This window comes from Eurosta solidaginis, chromosome 2 (assembly GCF_040869045.1).
Source record: "Eurosta solidaginis isolate ZX-2024a chromosome 2, ASM4086904v1, whole genome shotgun sequence".
Taxonomy (NCBI): domain Eukaryota; kingdom Metazoa; phylum Arthropoda; class Insecta; order Diptera; family Tephritidae; genus Eurosta; species Eurosta solidaginis.
Window position 1 is genome coordinate 268,932,348 of NC_090320.1, and position 19,809 is coordinate 268,952,156.

Genomic DNA, 19,809 nt, shown 5'->3' on the forward strand with positions numbered 1-19,809 from the left:
GTGGGCAAACGGCGTGGAGCCGGGATCACACGAAATCTCCATTTTTACAGATGGCTCTAAACTAAACAACAGAGTGGGCAGCGGGATATTCTCGGAGAAGCTCAATCTAAGCGAGAGCTTTCGCCTACCTGATCACTGCAGTGTTTTTCAGGCTGAACTCATAGCTATCTGGGAAGCAGCCCGCTATCTTGCTAACCTGCAGGTAACCAATCCTCTTTCAATTTTCTCTGACAGCCAAGCTGCCATAAAATCCCTGCAATGCAGTAACACCTCGTCACTAGTGGCATTGAAGTGCAGAGAAACCCTCAACAAACTAGCTGAAAATTGTAACCTAAGCATAATATGGGTTCCTGGCCACTGTGACATCTCAGGAAACTGCGCTGCGGATGAGCTAGCTAGGGAAGGCACCAACTTGCAAACAACAACCTCCGCTGATTTGGCCAGCCCTCCTCTAAACACTTGCAAATACCACCTGCGATCTCTTTTCACAGATCAGGCAAACGCCAGATGGGCGAGGGAACCTACATATAGTATATCCAAGCAAATCTGGCCTAAGCTGGATGAAAAGAGATCGCGATCGGTGATATTGTTAAACCGTATCTCTATAAGCCCACTAGTGGGCCTTCTTACAGGTCACTGTCTCATGGGCACTCACGGTGCCTATATGGGCCTGCAGACAAATGACTTCTGCCGCAGATGTAGGGACGAGAAGGAGATAGAAAGCGTTGAGCACTTTCTGTGCCACTGTACCGCACTGTCAAAAACCAGGTACCAATGCCTCCACAGACACTCTTTTGGGTGCCTTGCGGAGCTTGAATCTATAAACCCAAACGATATCTTGCGTTTCATTAGGCAAACTAGCTGGTTTAGCCTCACTGGGGTCTAAAATTTCCTCTTCTTCGAAAGTAGGGTAATAGGAAATAGGGGCCCCCCTCGTGGTAGCACAACGGGCCACAACGGCCTACGTGAGTCTCCGCTCGGACAGCGGAGGCAGCCACTCTAACCTAACCTAACCTAATGTGAGAAAGCGGCAACCTGGCTAGGCCAATCGGTTTAAGGGCTAGCCGGGGAGATCTCATCGGCAGCGTCTGTACACCTTTAGTGCGGCTGCAAGCGGGCGTCTGTCTTGGACCAAGCGGCTGGCTATATAAACGTGCAATTAATATTTTCACCCCCGCTGAGCGGGTTGTGCACTGCTCTTGGAACCCGCCACGTAAAACCATACTCCACTTCCTTTCCCACTTCCAATCGTAGTCAGATAATTGTTCATTTGACCGATCCACCTATCAGACTAAATTTTTACCCCTTCGGTTGATTTACTGGTGACTTTTCGAGTTGGACGCTCTAACCGCTACATCATAACCCTGTTATATTCTGCGTACGAGGCGAGTAACAAATACGACTGATATTCAAACAATAAATTTGTGTGTATTTGTGACGCATGGCAGTGTCGAGATTGAGAAGAGACCTGAATATTTATTTTGAGATTACAATAAGAAGTTGCCAAAAAAATTTAGAGGGAAACATGAAAATAAATATCTAACAATAAGTAATTTATTGAAAAGTAAAAAAGTTTAAAGATATTGATTGAGAATTAATAGAAATATTAGTGTATTTTGGAAACATATACATCTATTAAACACATAAGTATAAAATTTAAATTTTTATTATAAAGATGAACATTTAAACATCAAATTACATAATTCAGTTAATTTGTTTATGATATTCTTACTTTCATCTCGTAATTGGCAGTGATGATACACATAAAAGTGGATGACACTAAAAAAATACCTGCACAGTGCGATTTTTTTTGGCTGTGCATCTTTTCCAACATTTTTACCTTCCTTTATATTAGGCCGGTTGAATATTTGTCCGCTTTTCATGCAAATCTTGCAATCAATTTTTAAGTGTCTTCTCATTGAGCTACAAACGTGAAACTCTACACATAGGTTAGATGTCCCACGGGTCGAAATAATTAGATAAGAATTTGAAAATTTTCAAACCAGCTTTTAAGTAACTTCTCGATGAGCTAGATACTTGAAATTTCAAACATAATTTAGAGGTCGATGTCTGCCGCTGACACTATACAAAAAGATTCGCTAGGGGGCGCACGGGATGAGATATTTAGAAAAATCCTGCGGAACGGAGGAAATTTTGGGATTGATTTTTATGTAAGTTCTCATTGAGCTACAACTGTAAAACTTCACAGATAGGATAAGAACCCGAGAAAATGTAAGTAAAAAGGAGAAAAAAATTTCGTTAGGTGGCGCAGGGATCGAAATATTTAGTTAAGTATTTGGAAATTTGAAACCGGGTTTTAAGTAATTTCTCGATGAGCTAGAGACTTGAAATTTCAAACTTAATTCAGAGGTCGATGACGTGATACAAAAAGATTCGCTAGGGGGCGCACGGGATGATATATTTAAAAAAATCGTTCGAAAACTTCCTTTATATAAATGGACAAAAATCAGCGAAAAATCTCTCCTTATATAAAGACATATTCTTGCTAAACTTTGATTTATAAATTTTGACATAGAAATTGGAAAAATATTTATGAGAAGTAAAAATATAAAGGTGGAGCGCAATTGATTGACTAATAATATCTTCTTTCCAACCAATTTAGTCAAATTCAACAGTTTGTCTTATATAGCGTTGTTCTTTGGCTATCCCAGGGGGTATCAAAAATAATTCAGAAATTGTTCTTTTGCATAGTAAATGTACTACAAACAAGTAAGGAAGGCTAATTTCCGGTGTAACCGAACATTACATATTCAGCTGAGAGCTTTGGAGACAAAATAGGGGAAAATCATCATTTAAGAAAATGAACCTAGGGTAACCCTGGAATGGGTTTGTATGACATGGGTAACAAATGGATGGTATTAAAGAGTATTTTAGAAGGGAGTGGGCTATAGTTCTATAGGTGGCCGCCTTTTCGAGATATCGCTATAGAGGTGGACCAGGGGTGACTCTAGAATGTGTTTGTACGATATGTGTATCAAATTAAAGGTATTAATCAGGGTTTTAAAAGGGAGTGGCTCTTAGTTGTATAGGTGAAGGTTTTTTCGGGATAACAAACAAAATGTGGACCAGGGTGACCCAGAACATCATTTGTCGGGTACCGCTAATGTATTTGTATATGTAATACCACGAACACTATTCCTGCCATAATTCCAAGGGCTTTTGATTTCGCCCTGCAGAACTTTCTCATTTTCTTCTACTTAATATGGTTGGTGTCACACCCATATTACAAAGTTTTTTCTAAAGTTATATTTTCCGTCAAAAAACCAATCCAATCACCATGTTTCATCCCTTTTTTCGTATTTGGTATAGAATTATGGCTTTTTTCATTTCTCCTATTTTTAATACCAAGATAGAGTGAGTTATGATAAGCACGTGAACTAAGTTTAGTAAAGATATATCGATTTTTGATCAAATTATCGTGTTAAAGGCCGAGCGGAAGGCTCGGTCGGCTGTGTATAAAAACTGGGCGTAGCTTCACCGATTTCGCCCTTTTTCACAGAAAACAGTTACCGTCTTAGAATCTATGCCTTACTAAATTTCACAAAGATTGGTAAATTTTTGTTAGATTTATGGCATTAAAAGTATTCTAGACAAATTAAATGAAAAAGGGCGGAGCCTCGCCCATTTTTAAATTTTCTTTTATTTTTGAATTTTGTTGCACAATATCATTACTGGAGTTGAATGTTGACATAATTTACTTATACACTGTAAAGATATTAAATTTTTTGTTAAAATCTGACTTTCAAAATTGTTTGTTTAAAAGTGGGCGTGTTCGTCATCCGATTTTACTAATTTTTATTTAGAACACATATAGTAGTATCGGTATCGTAAGGGTATCATTCTTGCTAAATTTCATCATGATATCTTCAAGGACTGCAAAGTTACAGCTTGCAAAACTTTTAAATTGCCTTCTGTTAAAAGTGGGCGGTGCCACACCAATTGTCCAAAATTATACTAATTTTCTATTCTGCGTCATGCGGTCAACCCACCTACCAAGTTTCATCGCTTTATCCATATTTGGTAATGAATTATCGCAGTTTTTCGGTTTTTCGAAATTTTCGATATCGAAAAAGTGGGCGTGGTTATAGTTAGATTTCGTTAGTTTTAAATAGGGATCTGAGTGCCCACGAACTTACACACCAAATTTCATTAAGATACCTAAAAATTTACTCAAGTTATCGTGTTTACGGACAGACGGACATGGCTAAATGAATTGATATATAGAAATCTATATCTATCTCGATTATTTATGCTGTTACGGGGTACCGTTATGCGAACAAAATTAATATACTCTGTGAGTACTGCTCAGCTGAGTATAAAAACATCGGTACTAGCCTCGAGCTAGCTAAAGAGCAGATCAAGTAAATGAACGAATAAATGAAAAAAATCATTCGATAGTTAAAATCACTCAGTAACTAACTATCGATAGCTGAATTCATTCGATAGTTCCTAACACTACTTAAAAGTATTTTAACGTAATTTTCAGAAAAACATTTGCCGTTTCCTTAACTTGCTTTAACCAAATTCATGTGTTGTTGTTGTACAATTTTTTCGCAATTACCTTCTGTTACATAAATTGATTCCTCCTTACAAGTATAGGTTAGGTTGCACTGGCCGCTCAATAAAGACTTCGCATTGAGTGAATGTGTACATGTGTGTTGTACGTGAATTTGTTTGACGACCCAACAGAAGAACTCCGAACAGGTGCCAAGACATATGTTATGGAATAAATCTGTGCTTTTCGTAAATATTAAAAATTTTCTAGAGTCTTGCTTAATTGAGAGCAACCCCGCTGCCACAATAGCTGGAGCCTTGATCTGGCGAGCGCAGTACGATAAGACAAAACAACCGTTTCTTCCTGCAGTATGCCCATAGTGAGTTTAAGTCTTCCCTCTTCGGACATATGAGCCACTTTGTGAGTCTAATATTGTAAGATTTGCACACGATCTTAGAAATATTGCATTGATGGATCATATGCAACTACTGTCTAATTTTCATTTCTCCCAATTGTCGATTTAGCGAGTGCTGCACTCTTCTTTGCCAATCCATTGGCAAACCATTTTTTCTCTCGTTCTTGGTTTACTGTTCCCATTATTCGTTCTGTGGGCGGTTCCCTGTAGTATACTTTCTCTGTTTGACATTTGAAAAATCAAAGCTGGTGACCACCCCAACAACAATTTACTTTAGAAATTGCCACATTATTATGCCTTAGGCATAGGCAGTTACGCACACTACAAAAAAAATTTGAATTTTGAAAGTGCGTGTATGAGTTTTTGCGACCTACACTCAACAAACAAATAATTGCGTACAAAGGACATGGGACATAGAAAGATTCCGTCCGTTGGCAATCAAGTTGGCAAACAAACAATAAAAGCCTTTGGCAAACGCCTTCAAAATAACAAATAAAAGCAGGAAAATGGAATAAATGATGTAGTGCTATAGAAGCAGTGAGTGTAATGGCGATAGGCACATTTTCTTTCAAGTATGCGTAGTAAATAAAATTTAAATAATTCAAATGTATGTCCTTGATCTATGCCTTGAAAAGAGAAAAAACATTTGCTGAAAAATTGCTCACAAACGCATTTTATTAAGTAAATATCAAATATAGAAATTGAAATTGAAAGAATTTTAGAGGAAGCAAAAAAAAAAAAAAAAGGACGGGACTGTCTAGCGCTGTGCCGAAGACTACATAGCTTTCACAAATGGGGCTGAACAATAATCTTATCCCATTCCTAATATTCAAATAATCGGCTGTATAAGATATGAAATATACTGTGAACAGATGTACATACTTAAGCGATTTTTAAGATAAATACAAACCAAGTTAAGAAGGCTAAGTTCGGGAGTAACCGAACATTACATACTCAGCTGAGAGCTTTGGAGACAAAATAAGGGAAAATCGCCATGTAGGAAAATGAACCTAGGGTAACCCTGGAATGTGTTTGTATGACATGGGTATCAAATGGAAGGTATTAAAGAGTATTTTAAGAGGGAGTGGGCCTTAGTTCTATAGGTGGAAGCCGTTTCGAAATATCGCCATAAAGGTGGACCAGGGGTGACTCTAGAATGTGTTTGTACGATACTGGTATCAAATTAAAGGCGGTAATGAGGGTTTTAAAAGCGAGTGGCCCGTAGTCGTATATATGAGGACGTTTTCGAGATATCGACCAAAATGTGGACCAGGGTGACCCAGAACATCATCTGTCGGGTACCGCTAATTCATTTATATGCAATACCACGAACAGTATTCCTGCCATGATTCCAAAGGCTTTTGATTTCGCTCTGCTGATCTTTTTCATTTTCTTCTACTTAATATGGTAGGTGTCACACCGATTCGACAAAGTTTTTTCTAAAGTTATGTATACTTTGCGTCAAAACAAAACCAATCCAATCACCATATTTCATCCCTCTTTACGTATTTGGTATAGAATTATGGCATTTTTTTTAATTTTTTGAATATTTCGATATCGAAAAAATGGCCGTGGTCATAGTCGGATTTCGCCCATTTTTAATACCATTATAAAGTCAGTTCAGATAAGTGCGTGAACTAAGTTTAGTATAGATATATCGATTTTTGCTCAAGTTATTGTGGTAACGGCCGAGCGGAAGGACAGACGTTCGACTATGTATAAAAACTGGGCGTGGTTTCAAGCGATTTCGCCCATTTTCACAGAAAACAGTTACCATCATAGAAGCAATGCCCTTACCAAGTTTCACATGAGTTGGTAAATTTTTGTTCGACTTATGGCATTAAAATTATTCTAGACAAATTAAATGAAAAAGGGCGGAGCCACGCCCATTTTGAAAATTTCTTTTATTTTTGTATTTTGTTGCACCATATCATTACTGGAGTTGAATGTTGACATAATTTACTTATATACTGTAAATATATTCAATTTTTTGTTAAAATTTTACTTTTAAATTATTTTTTTCAAAAAGTGGGCGTGTTCGTTATCCGATTTCGCTAATTTTTATTTAGCACACATATAGTAATAGGAGTAACGTTCCTGCCAAATTTCATCATGATATCTTCAGCGACTGCCAAATTACAACTTGCAAACTTTTAAATTACCTTCTTTTAAAAGTGGGCGCTGTCACACCCATAGTCCAGAATTGTGGTAATTTCGTATTCTGCGTCATAAGGTCGAACCACCTACCAAGTTTCATCGCTTTACCCGTCTTTGGTAATGAATTATCGCACTTTTTCGGTTTTTCAAAGTTTTCGATATCGAAAAAGTAGGCGTGGTTATAGTCCGATTTCGTTCATTTTAGATAGCGATCTCGGATGGGTGCCCAGGAACATACGTACCAAATTTCATCAAGATACCTCAAAATGTTCTCAAGTTATCGTGTTTACGGACGGACGGACATGGTTAAATGAATTTCTTTTTTCGCGCATATCATTTGAATATATAGAAGTCTATATCTATCAGTTTATGCCATTACAGGGTACCGTTATGCGAACAAAATTAATATACTCTGTGAGCTCTGCTCAGCTGAGTATAAGAATAGGTGGGTACTTTCTGTGAGGATGCGAAGTTTCACGTGTTTTGTGGCCTGCATGAAATAGCTATGCCCATGAATCACTTATCTCAACAATATATGACGTAAACGAAAGTATTTGATGTAATTTGATGGTTCTAGCCGTTAAAAAGGGGGCAGTTTATATGGGGTATATAATATATATAATACCGATCTCTATGATTTTTTCAGACAACAATATATGCTATACACGTAAGCATTTCTTAAATTAGAAGATTTTAACTGTTGAAATGAGTCGGAAATTGTGAAAAGTTTGTTATCTGAACAATCGGTTGTATGGGTTATATACTATATATTGCACCGATATATACAACTTTTTCAGACAACAATGACTGCACTATACGTAAGCATTCGGTGAAATTTGAAGCCTCTAGCTGTTAAAGTGGGACAGTGATTACGAAAAGCTTCTTATCTGTACAATCGTTTGTGGGGGATATATGCTATATATACTACCGATCTCATCCATTTTTTTAGGAACAAACTGGGCAATATGCGAAAGCACATGGTGAAGTTTGAAGCTTTGAGGAAGATATGACAAGAATTCTCTTTTCTGAAAAATCGGTTGTATGGGAAATATATGCTATAGTGGTACGATCCGGCCGGTTCCGACAAATGTCTAATGAAACACCTGACACCAAATTTTATCAAGATATATACGTAAGCATTTGATGAAATTTGAAGCTTTTAAAATGTTGCTATCTGAACACCGTGTTATCTGCGGCCACCGTGGTGTAATGGTAGCGTGCTCCGCCTACCTCAGTGTATGCCCTGGGTTCACACCCCGGGCAAAGCAATATCAAAATTTTAGAAATAAGGTTTTTCAATTAGAAGAAAATTTTTCTAAGCGGGGTCGCCCCTCGGCAGTGTTTGGCAAGCGCTCCGGGTGTATTTTTGCCATGAAAAGCTTTCAGTGAAAACTCATCTGCCTTGCAGATGCCGTTCGGAGTCGGCATAAAACATGTAGGTCCCGTCCGGCCAATTTCTAGGGAAAATCAAGAGGAGTACGACGCAAATTGGAAGAGAAGCTCGGCCTTAGATTTCTTCGGAGGTTATCGCGCCTTACATTTATTTTTTTTTTTTTATCTGAACAATCGGTTGTATTGAATATTTTAAGGATATATTAAGGTAATAATATCGTGACATTTTCATGTTCATTTTGAATTATTGGCATAACTGAACGTGCACGATATTTATGTACATAACCAAAATACTCGCACACATCAGACATAGGGGGTTTATGTGTATGATAGGGTGCAATATCCTACATAATATGTGTGTACAATGATTACATTTTCCCTCTACAATTCTTTGGCTTTTCCATCTCTAAAATCATCCGCTTATGAAATAATACAATGAAATTTTAATGCTATGGCGTGCTTGATCTTATCATACTCGTTGACTTATGCATTGGCTGTGTGCAGTGCTGTGTTGTATACTATGCTGAGCTATGCGCAAATAACTAAAACTCTCATATAAGTACATTAGAGTGGTCTTTAAATATGAAATGCAAATTTTTTTTTCAATCTCAACTCTTCAATGGGTAATACTATTGTTAAAAATAGATATAACATAGAAGTCAACGTCTCGATTGTAGACGGTTATAGCGTTTGAAACTGGAAGCAAAGTTCTGACTACCCTATGAAGAATCTGAGAAATTTAACTAAGGCTGTGTGCGTGTTGACCTAGTCTTCCTTACTTATTTTGATTTGTTTTAGATAATTGCAAATATGTTCACGCATTTATTTGAAGCTTTAAAAACATACAGATTTATAAATATAGTACATATGTAAAAACTTTACCCTTTTCATCTGATTTATATAGTTGAACGTATATTTTTTTACTGATAAAAATTTGAATTTCACAAAATATTTAGGCTATGTGCGAGTTGACCTAAATTTCTACCTAAATAGGGAATACATCTAAATCACTGTCGGTAAGGCAGTGCAAAAAAAAATTTAGAATTTTTATCAGCATTCTTTTCAACTAAAATTCAAATGTCAAATTTCAAAAACAAAAATATTGATTTTTCAATATTGTGTATGCAAATAAATTACTCTTGTTCATTTAATTGAAGTAAATCATAGATCATAGAGCGATGATCGCTGCTGCGATTAAGATCTGATCGATTGTACGTGATGGTGAGCAAATTTTGTTCAAGCTGATGTTGGCGACACAAGAATTGAATCCTTTTCAAATATGGACCGCAATCTGAACATATTTGGCAGCCAAGTGCACTAATTGGCCTAAAGAAGTTATTGGAGGCGTACCAACATCACAGTATTGAATTCGAGATTTGGAAAAGGTCATTGTGCACGTGCTCTACTATGTCCGAGCCTTATAAAACGGAGCCACTGCATTTTTTGAACTGCTATCTTGGGATAGATACTTACCGCGGACTCTAATTGACCTCTGTTCTTTTTAAGCGTGAAAACGCATCAAAAATACCAAATTTCCCATATTGTTATCATTTTCTTAGCAGAAATCAACAATTTAAGTTTTCAAATCAACTCGCACAATTTGGACAGCTTTTTCATAAATTATTGCAGTGCTGGAAAGTTCCAGTGGAATATTAGTTTAGGTACCTCAAATTTAGACGAACTCGCACCCAGTCTAAATACCCAAATCGATAAAACTTTAGTCGACATCATCACATGGAAATCTTGGTTCGGTTTGTAGAAGGTTGAAGTGTGTCTCCATTGGATAATTTGAATTTTGAGCCTTGTGTGATACGCCTTAGCTATCTTTAATCGGCATCAAGAATTTAATGTTATATCTTATATCGTGTTATTGCGGTTTGAATGGGTGTGACTATAAGAGTTCGTTCATTTGATTCCTAACTACAACCCTAATATACATAGATAAAAATACATATTTATGTACACGTATGATATTGCGTTTACTACGTTGCTCTCCAATGCTGAGTTTGTTTGCCTTGTTGGATGTTACTGGTGCTAGTTTGGTGATATGGTGAGCGTTTGCGATGCTAGCTATCTGACGTTGTAACGTATATCACACACACCTTGCTTGAAGTGCGTTTATATTTATTCCATGGATTATGTACATATACAAATGTACCTATATATAGACTTATATATATATGTATATATATATATACTTCCATACGTATTTGCCAACATAAGGGACTAACTTTATTAAAATGAAAATTGTTTTTGTAGTCGAGTATATTATCTGCCAAGCGATGATGTTCTAAGTAGCTTTTGGGCTTTACTGAAAATTACATGCCTGATCAAATACAGGTGTGGCTAAATGTTTGTACCAGAACTCCAAAATAACTCTACACTAATTGAAAGGGTCGCATATCAATTGCTATTTCAGGATATAGATTGGTCGGTATTTATATACTTCTTATATTACAAATATGTAGTAGGTGCACGTGGTCACCCAATATTTTTTGAAAAGCATGCGGTACTACGCCCCCTAAATGAAAAAATTTAAACTATATATGGAGTATTCCATCCCATTTTGACCAATTTTGAACCCTACCCCTTTAGAATTGGCTGAAAGTTTTTCTTCTTTTTCTAGCTTACGAAAGACTTTTTTCAGAATTTTTTCAAATTTTTTCATACAACTCAAAAAAAGTTATGAATTTAAAAAAAAACGGTGTTTTTTTTTTAAATGCTATTACTTTAAAAAAATTGACCGTTTGGGATCTTTTTTTTTTAAATTTGTTTTTTAAATGTACTTTTCGGAAAAAATACAAAACAATTTTTAAAGTTTTTTTTTTGTAATTTTTCAGTTTTTCGAGATTTTTCGAATTTCGCCATTTTTTTTTTTTTCTTATAAAAAATTTCAATCAATTCTGCAATCATCCCCACAAATCCCGGAGTGGGCCGATTATAATTTTTTTTTTTTTTTTATTAATTGAAAAAAAAAACTTTAAAAAATTTTTTGTATTTTTTCCGAAAAGTACATTTAAAAACAAATTAAAAAAAAAAGATCCCAAACGGTAAATTTTTGAAAAAGTTAAACCATTTAGAAAACAAGAACCGTGTCCAACTCAAAATAAGTTAGGAATTTAAAAAAAAAACGGTGTTTTTTCAAAATGCTATAACTTTTTCAAAAATTGACCGTTTGGGATCTTTTTTTTTTAATTTGTTTTTAAATGTACTTTTCGGAAAAAATACAAAAAATTTTTTAAAGTTTTTTTTTTCAATTAATAAAAAAAAAAAAAAAATTATAATCGGCCCACTCCGGGATTTGTGGGGATGATTGCAGAATTGATTGAAATTTTTTATAAGAAAAAAAAAAAAAATGGCGAAATTCGAAAAATCTCGAAAAACTGAAAAATTACAAAAAAAAAACTTTAAAAATTTTTTTGTATTTTTTCCGAAAAGTACATTTAAAAACTAATTTAAAAAAAAAAAAGATCCCAAACGGTCAATTTTTGAAAAAGTTATAGCATTTTGAAAACAAAAACGGTGTCCAACTCAAAATAAGTTATGAATTAAAAAAAAAAAACGGTGTTTTTTCAAATGGCTATAAATTTTTCAAAAACTGACCGTTTGGGATCTTTTTTTTTTTTAAATTTGTTTTTAAATGTACTTTTCGGAAAAAATACAAAAAAATTTTTAGTTTTTTTTTTCAATTAAATAAAAAAAAAAAAAATAATCGGCCCACTCCGGGATTAGTGGGGATGATTGCAGAATTGATAAAAGTTTTTTGTGAGAAAAAAAAAAAAATGGCGAAATTTGAAAAATCTCGAAAAACTGAAATATTACAGAAAAAAAAAGATCCTAAACGGTCAATTTTTGAAAAAGTTATAGCATTTTGAAAAAAACACCGTTTTTTTTTTTAAAATTCATAACTTTTTTTGAGTTGGATGAAAAAATTCTGAAAAACGTCTTTCGTAAGCTAGAAAAAGAAGAAAAACTTCAAGCCAATTCTAAAGGGGTCGGGTTCAAATTGGTCGAAATGGGATGGAATACCCCATATGTACTTCACCACAGTTATTAATATCAGGTATTCAATTCTTGGTATAGAGGTTCCATACAAATATGAGGAAATTTAAGTGGGAGGGAGTGAAAGTGGAAATAGGAGTGGGAACGGGATTCAGTGTGGGAGCCACAGAGAGGATGAGAGTGGAAGTTGGAGTGATTGTGACAGTGGGAATGGGTTTGGGGACGGTAGGGAAGTAAAAAGAAACCCCAATAATAAGAAGGAGAAATATAAGACAAGGACGAGAATGAGTCGGACCACTTTTTAAATGTAGACAAATAGATCTTTGGGCAGCACAACGTGTGTTGGGTATGATAGCTATTTATTAAACTGGCGTTTCGTTTTTGTAAGCGGAAAACTTTTATTTAAGAAAGGTTTCTGTCGTTGAAGGTACTACATATGTATATCAGTTAACAATTTTCCACAAGATTTTACGCAAACAGAACAGTCCGGTCCACAGGAATGTAGAAGGTTGGTAGTTCGTAGTCTCGCTATAAACGAGAATTTAAGTTTGAAAAATGTTTTTAAATCAAGTTTTGGAAATCTAAAAAGTCTAATGGCGGTCGCTGTGTTGTGGTGGTAGCATGCTGATGGGTTGAAGTCCCGTGCAAAGCAACAAATTTAGCAAAAAATTTAGAAGAAATCACTATTAGAGTATTTCTGTTCCGAAAAGCTTTAAAATTTATCTTCGGATTCGGCATAAACGACGTAGGTTCGTAACGCCATTTTTTGTAGGAATTGAAAAGGAGCACGACGCAAATTGAATGAGAAACTCGGCCTAAGTCTCCTTGGAGGCGAATCGCGCCAAGTGTTAATATTTTGTTGGAAATCGACAAAGAAATTCATAAGGTTCATTGTTTAATTCTGTCATGAAATAAAAAAAAAATTTCATTAATAAACCTGAGATAAGAACTTGAGTTTCTTGAAAATAAGGCTTCTCTTAGAGAATACCATACGCATTTCCGTATGTCATTTATTTTGGAGCTCTGGTACCTACATATGAATGTGTTTAGTTTTCCTGTGTTAAATATGACAGACTTCTTTGTTATAGTAAAATTATTTTAGGCACCATTTAAGCAACTTCATCTTATTTCATGAGTTCATGGCAAAATAGCTTTAAAATTAACAACCGTGCAATTGAGATGAAATTGGTTTGTTCTTATAGACATAAGTAAATTTGTGCTCAAGAACAGAGTAATTTATTATTTTGGTGTTTGAGCTATGTTAGAGTTCAATATTACTCGTATTGTGCAAAAAATAGGTTTTTTAAAAATTGGCGCTTGAAGCGTTTTTCGCAATTACCCTGCAATGGTTTAAGCTTTAAATATTTTGAAAAACTTTTTATTTGTGATTGAGGATATTTCAGGGTATATAAAGCCATATCTTGGATTTATTAACTAAGAAAAGTATTTAAAACAGGTCATACTCGGGCGCCAAGTAATAATTTATACCATCTGATGAGATAATTTTGTCTAGCTGTACTATATTTAAAAGAAAATTATTTAAGCCAGTTTCTACTCGGGCGCCATACACCACTAGACTAGTCAACAATCCAATAACTTAAAAAAAAAAAAATAATAAGTAATGCTGAGAGTTTCGCGAAACTTCTTCACATTTTGGATTTCAAAATACCTAAAAGGAATATGATTTAAGACAATTTCTGCTCGGTCTCCACACACCTATAGACTAGTCAAAAATTAAGTAACCTTAAAATTAAAAAAAAAAAAAAAAAAGAAGTTTGTTATGTTTAGAGTTTCAAGTTACTACTTTGTATCTTGGATTTCATAAAACTTAAAAGGAAATTTTTAAGACAGTGCCTGCTCAGCGCCAACAACTGTAGACTAACAAACAATTAAATTAAAATGTTAAAACAAATAAAACTTTTGTTATGCTTAGAGTTTTGGGTTAATATTTTGCATCTTAGATTTCATAAAACTGAAAAGAAAATTATTAAAGACAGTTCCTGCTCGGACGCCACACACCTATAAACTTGTCAACAATTAAATTACCTTGAAATATTTTTAAACAAATTTTTAATGCTGAGAGGTGAGGGTTACCAGCTCACAATTTGGTTTTCATATATTATTTAAAATAGGTCCTGCTTGGGCGCCATACACATGCAGACAAGTGAGCAATTAGATAACCTTAGAATATGTAAAAAAACTTGTGTAATGCTGAGAGTTTCGGGATGGTACTTCAGAGTTTAGATTCCAAAATACCGTAAAGAAAATTAATTAAGATAGTTCCTGCTCGGTCGCCACACACCTATAGACTAGTCAAAAATTAAATAACCTAAAAATATTAAAACAAAAAAAACGTTTGTTATGCTGAGAGTTTCGGGTTACTACTTCGCATATTGTATTTCATAATACTTAAAAGAAAATTACTTAAGGCGAGTCCTGCTCGGGCGCCATACACCGAGAAACTAGTAAGTAATTATATAACCTTATATTGAAAAAATATTTGTAGTGCTTAGAGTTTCGCGTTGCTACTTAACATCTAGGATTCATAATACTTCAAAGAAAATTATTTAAGACAGTGCTTGCTCGGGCGCCATACACCATAGATTATTCAACAATTAAATAACCTTAAAAAAAACTTTTTGTAAAGGAAAATTATGTTAGACTACTCATGTTCGGGAATCATACACCATGTTTAGTAGCTCGTTTCTTGCTTCGTACTAATTTTATTTTGCTCAGAAATTTTCTCTTAGAAAAATATATAAAAGTTGTATTGACCAAGCGACAATTGTGTAAGCTTGGAATATTAAAAAATTTTTTTTTGTAATATAGAAACTTATCAATGTCTAGACTGTATTTTATGTATAATGCCTGTTCATGTTGAATTTGCTCGGCTTTTACCTTTGCTGGTCTGTTTTCTAAAGTGTGTTATTTTACTTACCTAAAATAATTTTACTCTTTTTTTCATAGTTATTTAAAACCTATGAAGTTAAAACTTTACAAACGTTATTATAATTCTTGTACGAGTACGTTTTTAACAGCAACTTCCCATACGATTTGAATGTGTAGTATACACATTAGACTGGGTCGATTTATTAACCGATATCGCGCCATCGATTTTAAGATAGGATTTGGGCTCAGGAAAAAAAGTTCCACTACGCCTACCCAAAAAAATAATTTTCGAGACTGCGAAAAAAAAAATGGCGAAAGGGTAAATTTTTCGACCAAAAACTCTCTAAAAAATATTTTCTTTTTTCAAAAAGCTGTTGTAAAAACGTTGGCAATAACAGTTTTTTGAAAAAACAAATATTTTTTGGGTTTTGGGGAGTGTTTTGGTCGAAAAAATCCTATCCAAATCTTATCGAAAAATCGAAGGCGCGATATCGGTTAACTTTCGCCCATTCGTCCCAAGTTAATACACATAAAAAACATATGATTAAATAAAAATAAAAATTAAAATTTTGTAAAAAAGTTTGGCTGCAATAAACATCGAAAACTTAAATTTAAAACATGCTAGTACATGCCAAAAGTAAGTGCACACATACATGCAAACATAGCCGAAATAAAGCAAGTCAAGATAAATGTTCAATGATGTGAGGAGTAAAGCGTTAGTATAAATATGAAGACAAAAATTGTTTGTTTTTTGTGTTGGGCTGTTGACTACATAAACGAAATTTAACTAATTTTATAAAACTAGAACAACAATAAGCTTTGCCGGATCTGTATTAACCTTTAATTTATGTATATAACTCGCTAAATATTTCAATATAAACAAAAACACATATTTTTGAGATAACATAGATTCTTTTAAAATTTTTGTAAATAATGCTTTTGTTAGCAATACATTTTCTCAAATTTACATTCAACATATTTTACTTTTCATAGCGTAATAATTAAAATAAAATAATTTGTTTAGTTAGCATTGAAATTGGGAAAGTTGGAAATAGCTTAATTTTTTAAGCAATAAAATTTATATACAGATATATTTTTTTTAAAATTATTGTTAGCGTAGAAAGTATAGAAAATGCAACCTTGTTGTTAGCACAGAATCTAGTGTATCTCTACTTCCGGTTTCCGCTGGCATCGATTTGCTAAAAAATAGCCTAGCTAGATTGTCTAACCTCGCGCTAACCAATGGTGATTTTTCCGAATGCTCGGATTGATCTGAATTATCTTGTTCCGAACTGGCTGATCGATTGCTGTAAGAAAATTTTATTTTGTTTTTGCATCGAATTAAACGAAACAAAAGCAAAAGCAATGAAAAGTGAAAGGTAAAAGAAAAGAAAGAAAAGAAAAAAAAAAATTATATTAGAACGGTGAATTTTTTCGAATTGTGTTATTACAAAATATCTAAAAAATTAAGAAGGTGAGGAATTAGTGGGTAAATTTACTAAAATTTTTTATTCCATAAAAGGTGTCTTAAAAAAAAATAAAAATAAAAAAAATTGCTATTTGTGGGAAAAACTATAATTCTGACGAAAATAAAAACTTGCTTGTTAGCTTATATAACTTACCTGCTGTAAATATGTCGTCGATTGGCTGCCGTTAGCGCGGATACATCAAACTCAATCGCTGAATTGGAGCGTTTCAGTCCATTTTGTTTGTGTAATTTCTTCATTATATGCTTTACTTTTCTGCGTTCCGATATTGATGAGTTTTGTGGTTGTAGGCGAGTTTAATGAATTTTTTTGGTATTTTTAGTAGGTTAGTTTTGTTGTTTTATTTGTGTTAGTTTAAAGCAGCGATTTAAAAATGGTACATATTTTTGGTTTTAATGCAAATTTCAAGGTTTTTTTTGTTTTTTGATTTTTTTTGTTTGGCATTGGCGGAAAGGTCTCAAAATAAAATATCAAAACAAAATTTTATTATCTCAATTTTTATAAAAAAGATATACAACATCCCTCTAGTTGACCATGTACCAGTCCTCTATCACTCTATCATCTCCTTTGCACCCTTTACGTTCCCTCTATTTCTCGAGTTATATCATTCCTTCGTAGTACAAGGAAATTCTTTTTAAGTCACTATCTTTATCTTTTGGCTACCATATTTGACATCTGATTAAGGTCCGGTTTTTCAGTGCGAGTTTAAACTCTAGTTAAAGTTAACTAAAGTTTAATCCCGCCACTTTGGCCGCTTAAGCTGAGATGAGCAGCAAAGTTTGAGTTTATCGAATAAAGTGGCAAGGTTAAATTTTAAACAACTTTAACTGGAGTTTAAACTCGCACTGAAAAACTCGACCTTAGAAGTGAAGGAGCTAGCAAAATTTCAGCAACTGATCACTACTCATTGCTTAAGTTTCAAACCTATAGGATCTTTGTTGTAGATGACAAATTGATAAGAGAGCTTTTCTGAGCTTTTCAATATGTTTGGGTGTACGCTTTCTTATTCAGTCGATCTACTTTTATCAAACATATTGAGGCAGTTACAGATTGGAAAGCAATTATTTGGAGATTGATAAAGAAAATATGTCTGATATTGATATGACTAGTCCGAAACTCATGACTAAAAAGTGGAAAGAACTGATATCGTAATCGCTGACCAATGATTAAAAAATAGGAAAAATCGGTGATATTATGCCGAGACTTATAACTCAAAAGGAAAGGAAACAGATGCGATTATTCGGTGACTACAATTAAAATTTAAGTCATTTTTGTGATTTAATGAAATTAAATTATAAAAAAATAGCAAAAAAAAAAAAATTGATATAATTCGTCTAATTAGTTTAATAATCAAAAACAAGTGGAAGTCTATATGAGTAACCAGAGATTAAAGATTCCAAATAGAAGAATTCGATGTGATTAATTGGAGATAACTTTTTAAAAAGTGGAAAAAAGGGAAACTAAAATAGATACTAATAAAAATTATATGATTAGTGAGACTAATGATGAAAAAAAGATCAAAACTTGAAATGATTATTCGTAGACTAGTGATTATAAATTAATATGATATTCCGGAGATAAATGATAAAAAAGCAAAAAAATATAAAAGAATTTAGAAATTAATATGATCAATCAAGACTTATGTTAATAAACAAGAGGCAATAGATGTGAATAGTTGATCACTAATGATTAAAACATAGATAAAATAGATTAGATTTATTAAGGAAAAATTATTAAGAAAAAGATAAAAATTGATATAATTAATCGATTACTCATGATGACTGCCTGGCTTTGACGTTAATATCAAAAATCACTTTCGAGTGAAAAGTAGAGTAAGCTGTCTCTACCGCAGTATCTTTTTTGAAAAGCTTTTTAGCAAAGCTCTACTATAAGCTTGACACAAAATACGATAATTCGGAACTAGTGCTAGGGTTTCCAGTTAACGCATAATTGTATTGCAAAGCAAGAAAGGGAGACGAAAGTGAAGAGGGCTCAAAGAATATAAACTTTTCAATAAGATAATATGCACCTTAATCCATGGTGTAAAACGGACCATGGAGGAAAATACCCCTTGAAACTCTGAGGCTTTCGGTACAATAGAATTAGATTGGAATTAAGGCACCAAAAATGTTGGAGTTGGACAAACAGCTTATTGATTTCCATGTATGGTTTTCCAAAAGCTCTCGCGAAAAGCTTCAATCGATTGCAATGTTACAAGTTAAAATTATTTTCATACTTTGTATGAGGTTAGGACAAACCCAAACTCAAAATCAGAAAACCACGCAGTTATCGTTGTAACAGCTATGCGTGAAAGCAGGAAAAAACATCTGGCGCTTAGTTAGAAAGAAAAAGCTCACTAAGCTTTTTTTATTTGACAGTGCATAGAGATCTTTTGTCGTAGGCTTCTCTCTAAATTTGGGTCAAAACTTCAAAAAGCTCCGCATATTTCCAAGCAAAGTCTCTCTTCTCTCAATTTTAAGTAAATTTTTATCCTTAGAATCGAACGTTTATGTGAACTTTTATTTAAACTTTTATGCAAGCTTTCGGGCAAATACTAAAGCTTTTACACAAACCTATGAAATATGCTTTTGTAGGCTCTTTGCTGAAATCCTTGCTTTTGAAATGGTTGCTTCGTAAAGGTATAGCTTTTATGAGCAAAGTAAAATAAGTTTGAGATGTATTCTCCTGTCACAAAAAGCTTTGAAAACTGGTCTTAGTAAGCGAAATTCCAAACTCACCCTACTTTTCTATTATAAAAATCAAAAGACTAAGAACAGTTACCCGATTTGACTCGGTCGCAACAGAAAAAGGACGGCATATTAGTATTGGCTTGGTTGGTTGTTAACGTAATTAGATTGCCTTCGACCTTAGATCTATCAGCTGATTCTCAAGCGCCGTCTACCTCCACATTGTCCCCTAACAAATTTTATAATTTCACTACCGTGTTTAAC

The 19,809-nt window shown here is 33.9% G+C and overlaps 1 protein-coding gene across 1 annotated transcript in view; it reads right to left on the reverse strand.

Annotated features, from left to right (window-relative positions):
* Slob (Slowpoke binding protein) overlaps positions 1-19,809 on the reverse strand; it is a 304,418-nt gene that overhangs the window by 57,575 nt on the left and 227,034 nt on the right. Inside the window, exons 5-6 of the mRNA XM_067767941.1 lie at positions 16,994-17,113; positions 16,601-16,678 (exon numbers count right to left, since the gene is read on the reverse strand). Of these exons, the coding sequence (XP_067624042.1) occupies positions 16,601-16,678; positions 16,994-17,113 (198 nt within the window). The remainder of the gene's footprint in view (positions 1-16,600; positions 16,679-16,993; positions 17,114-19,809) is intronic.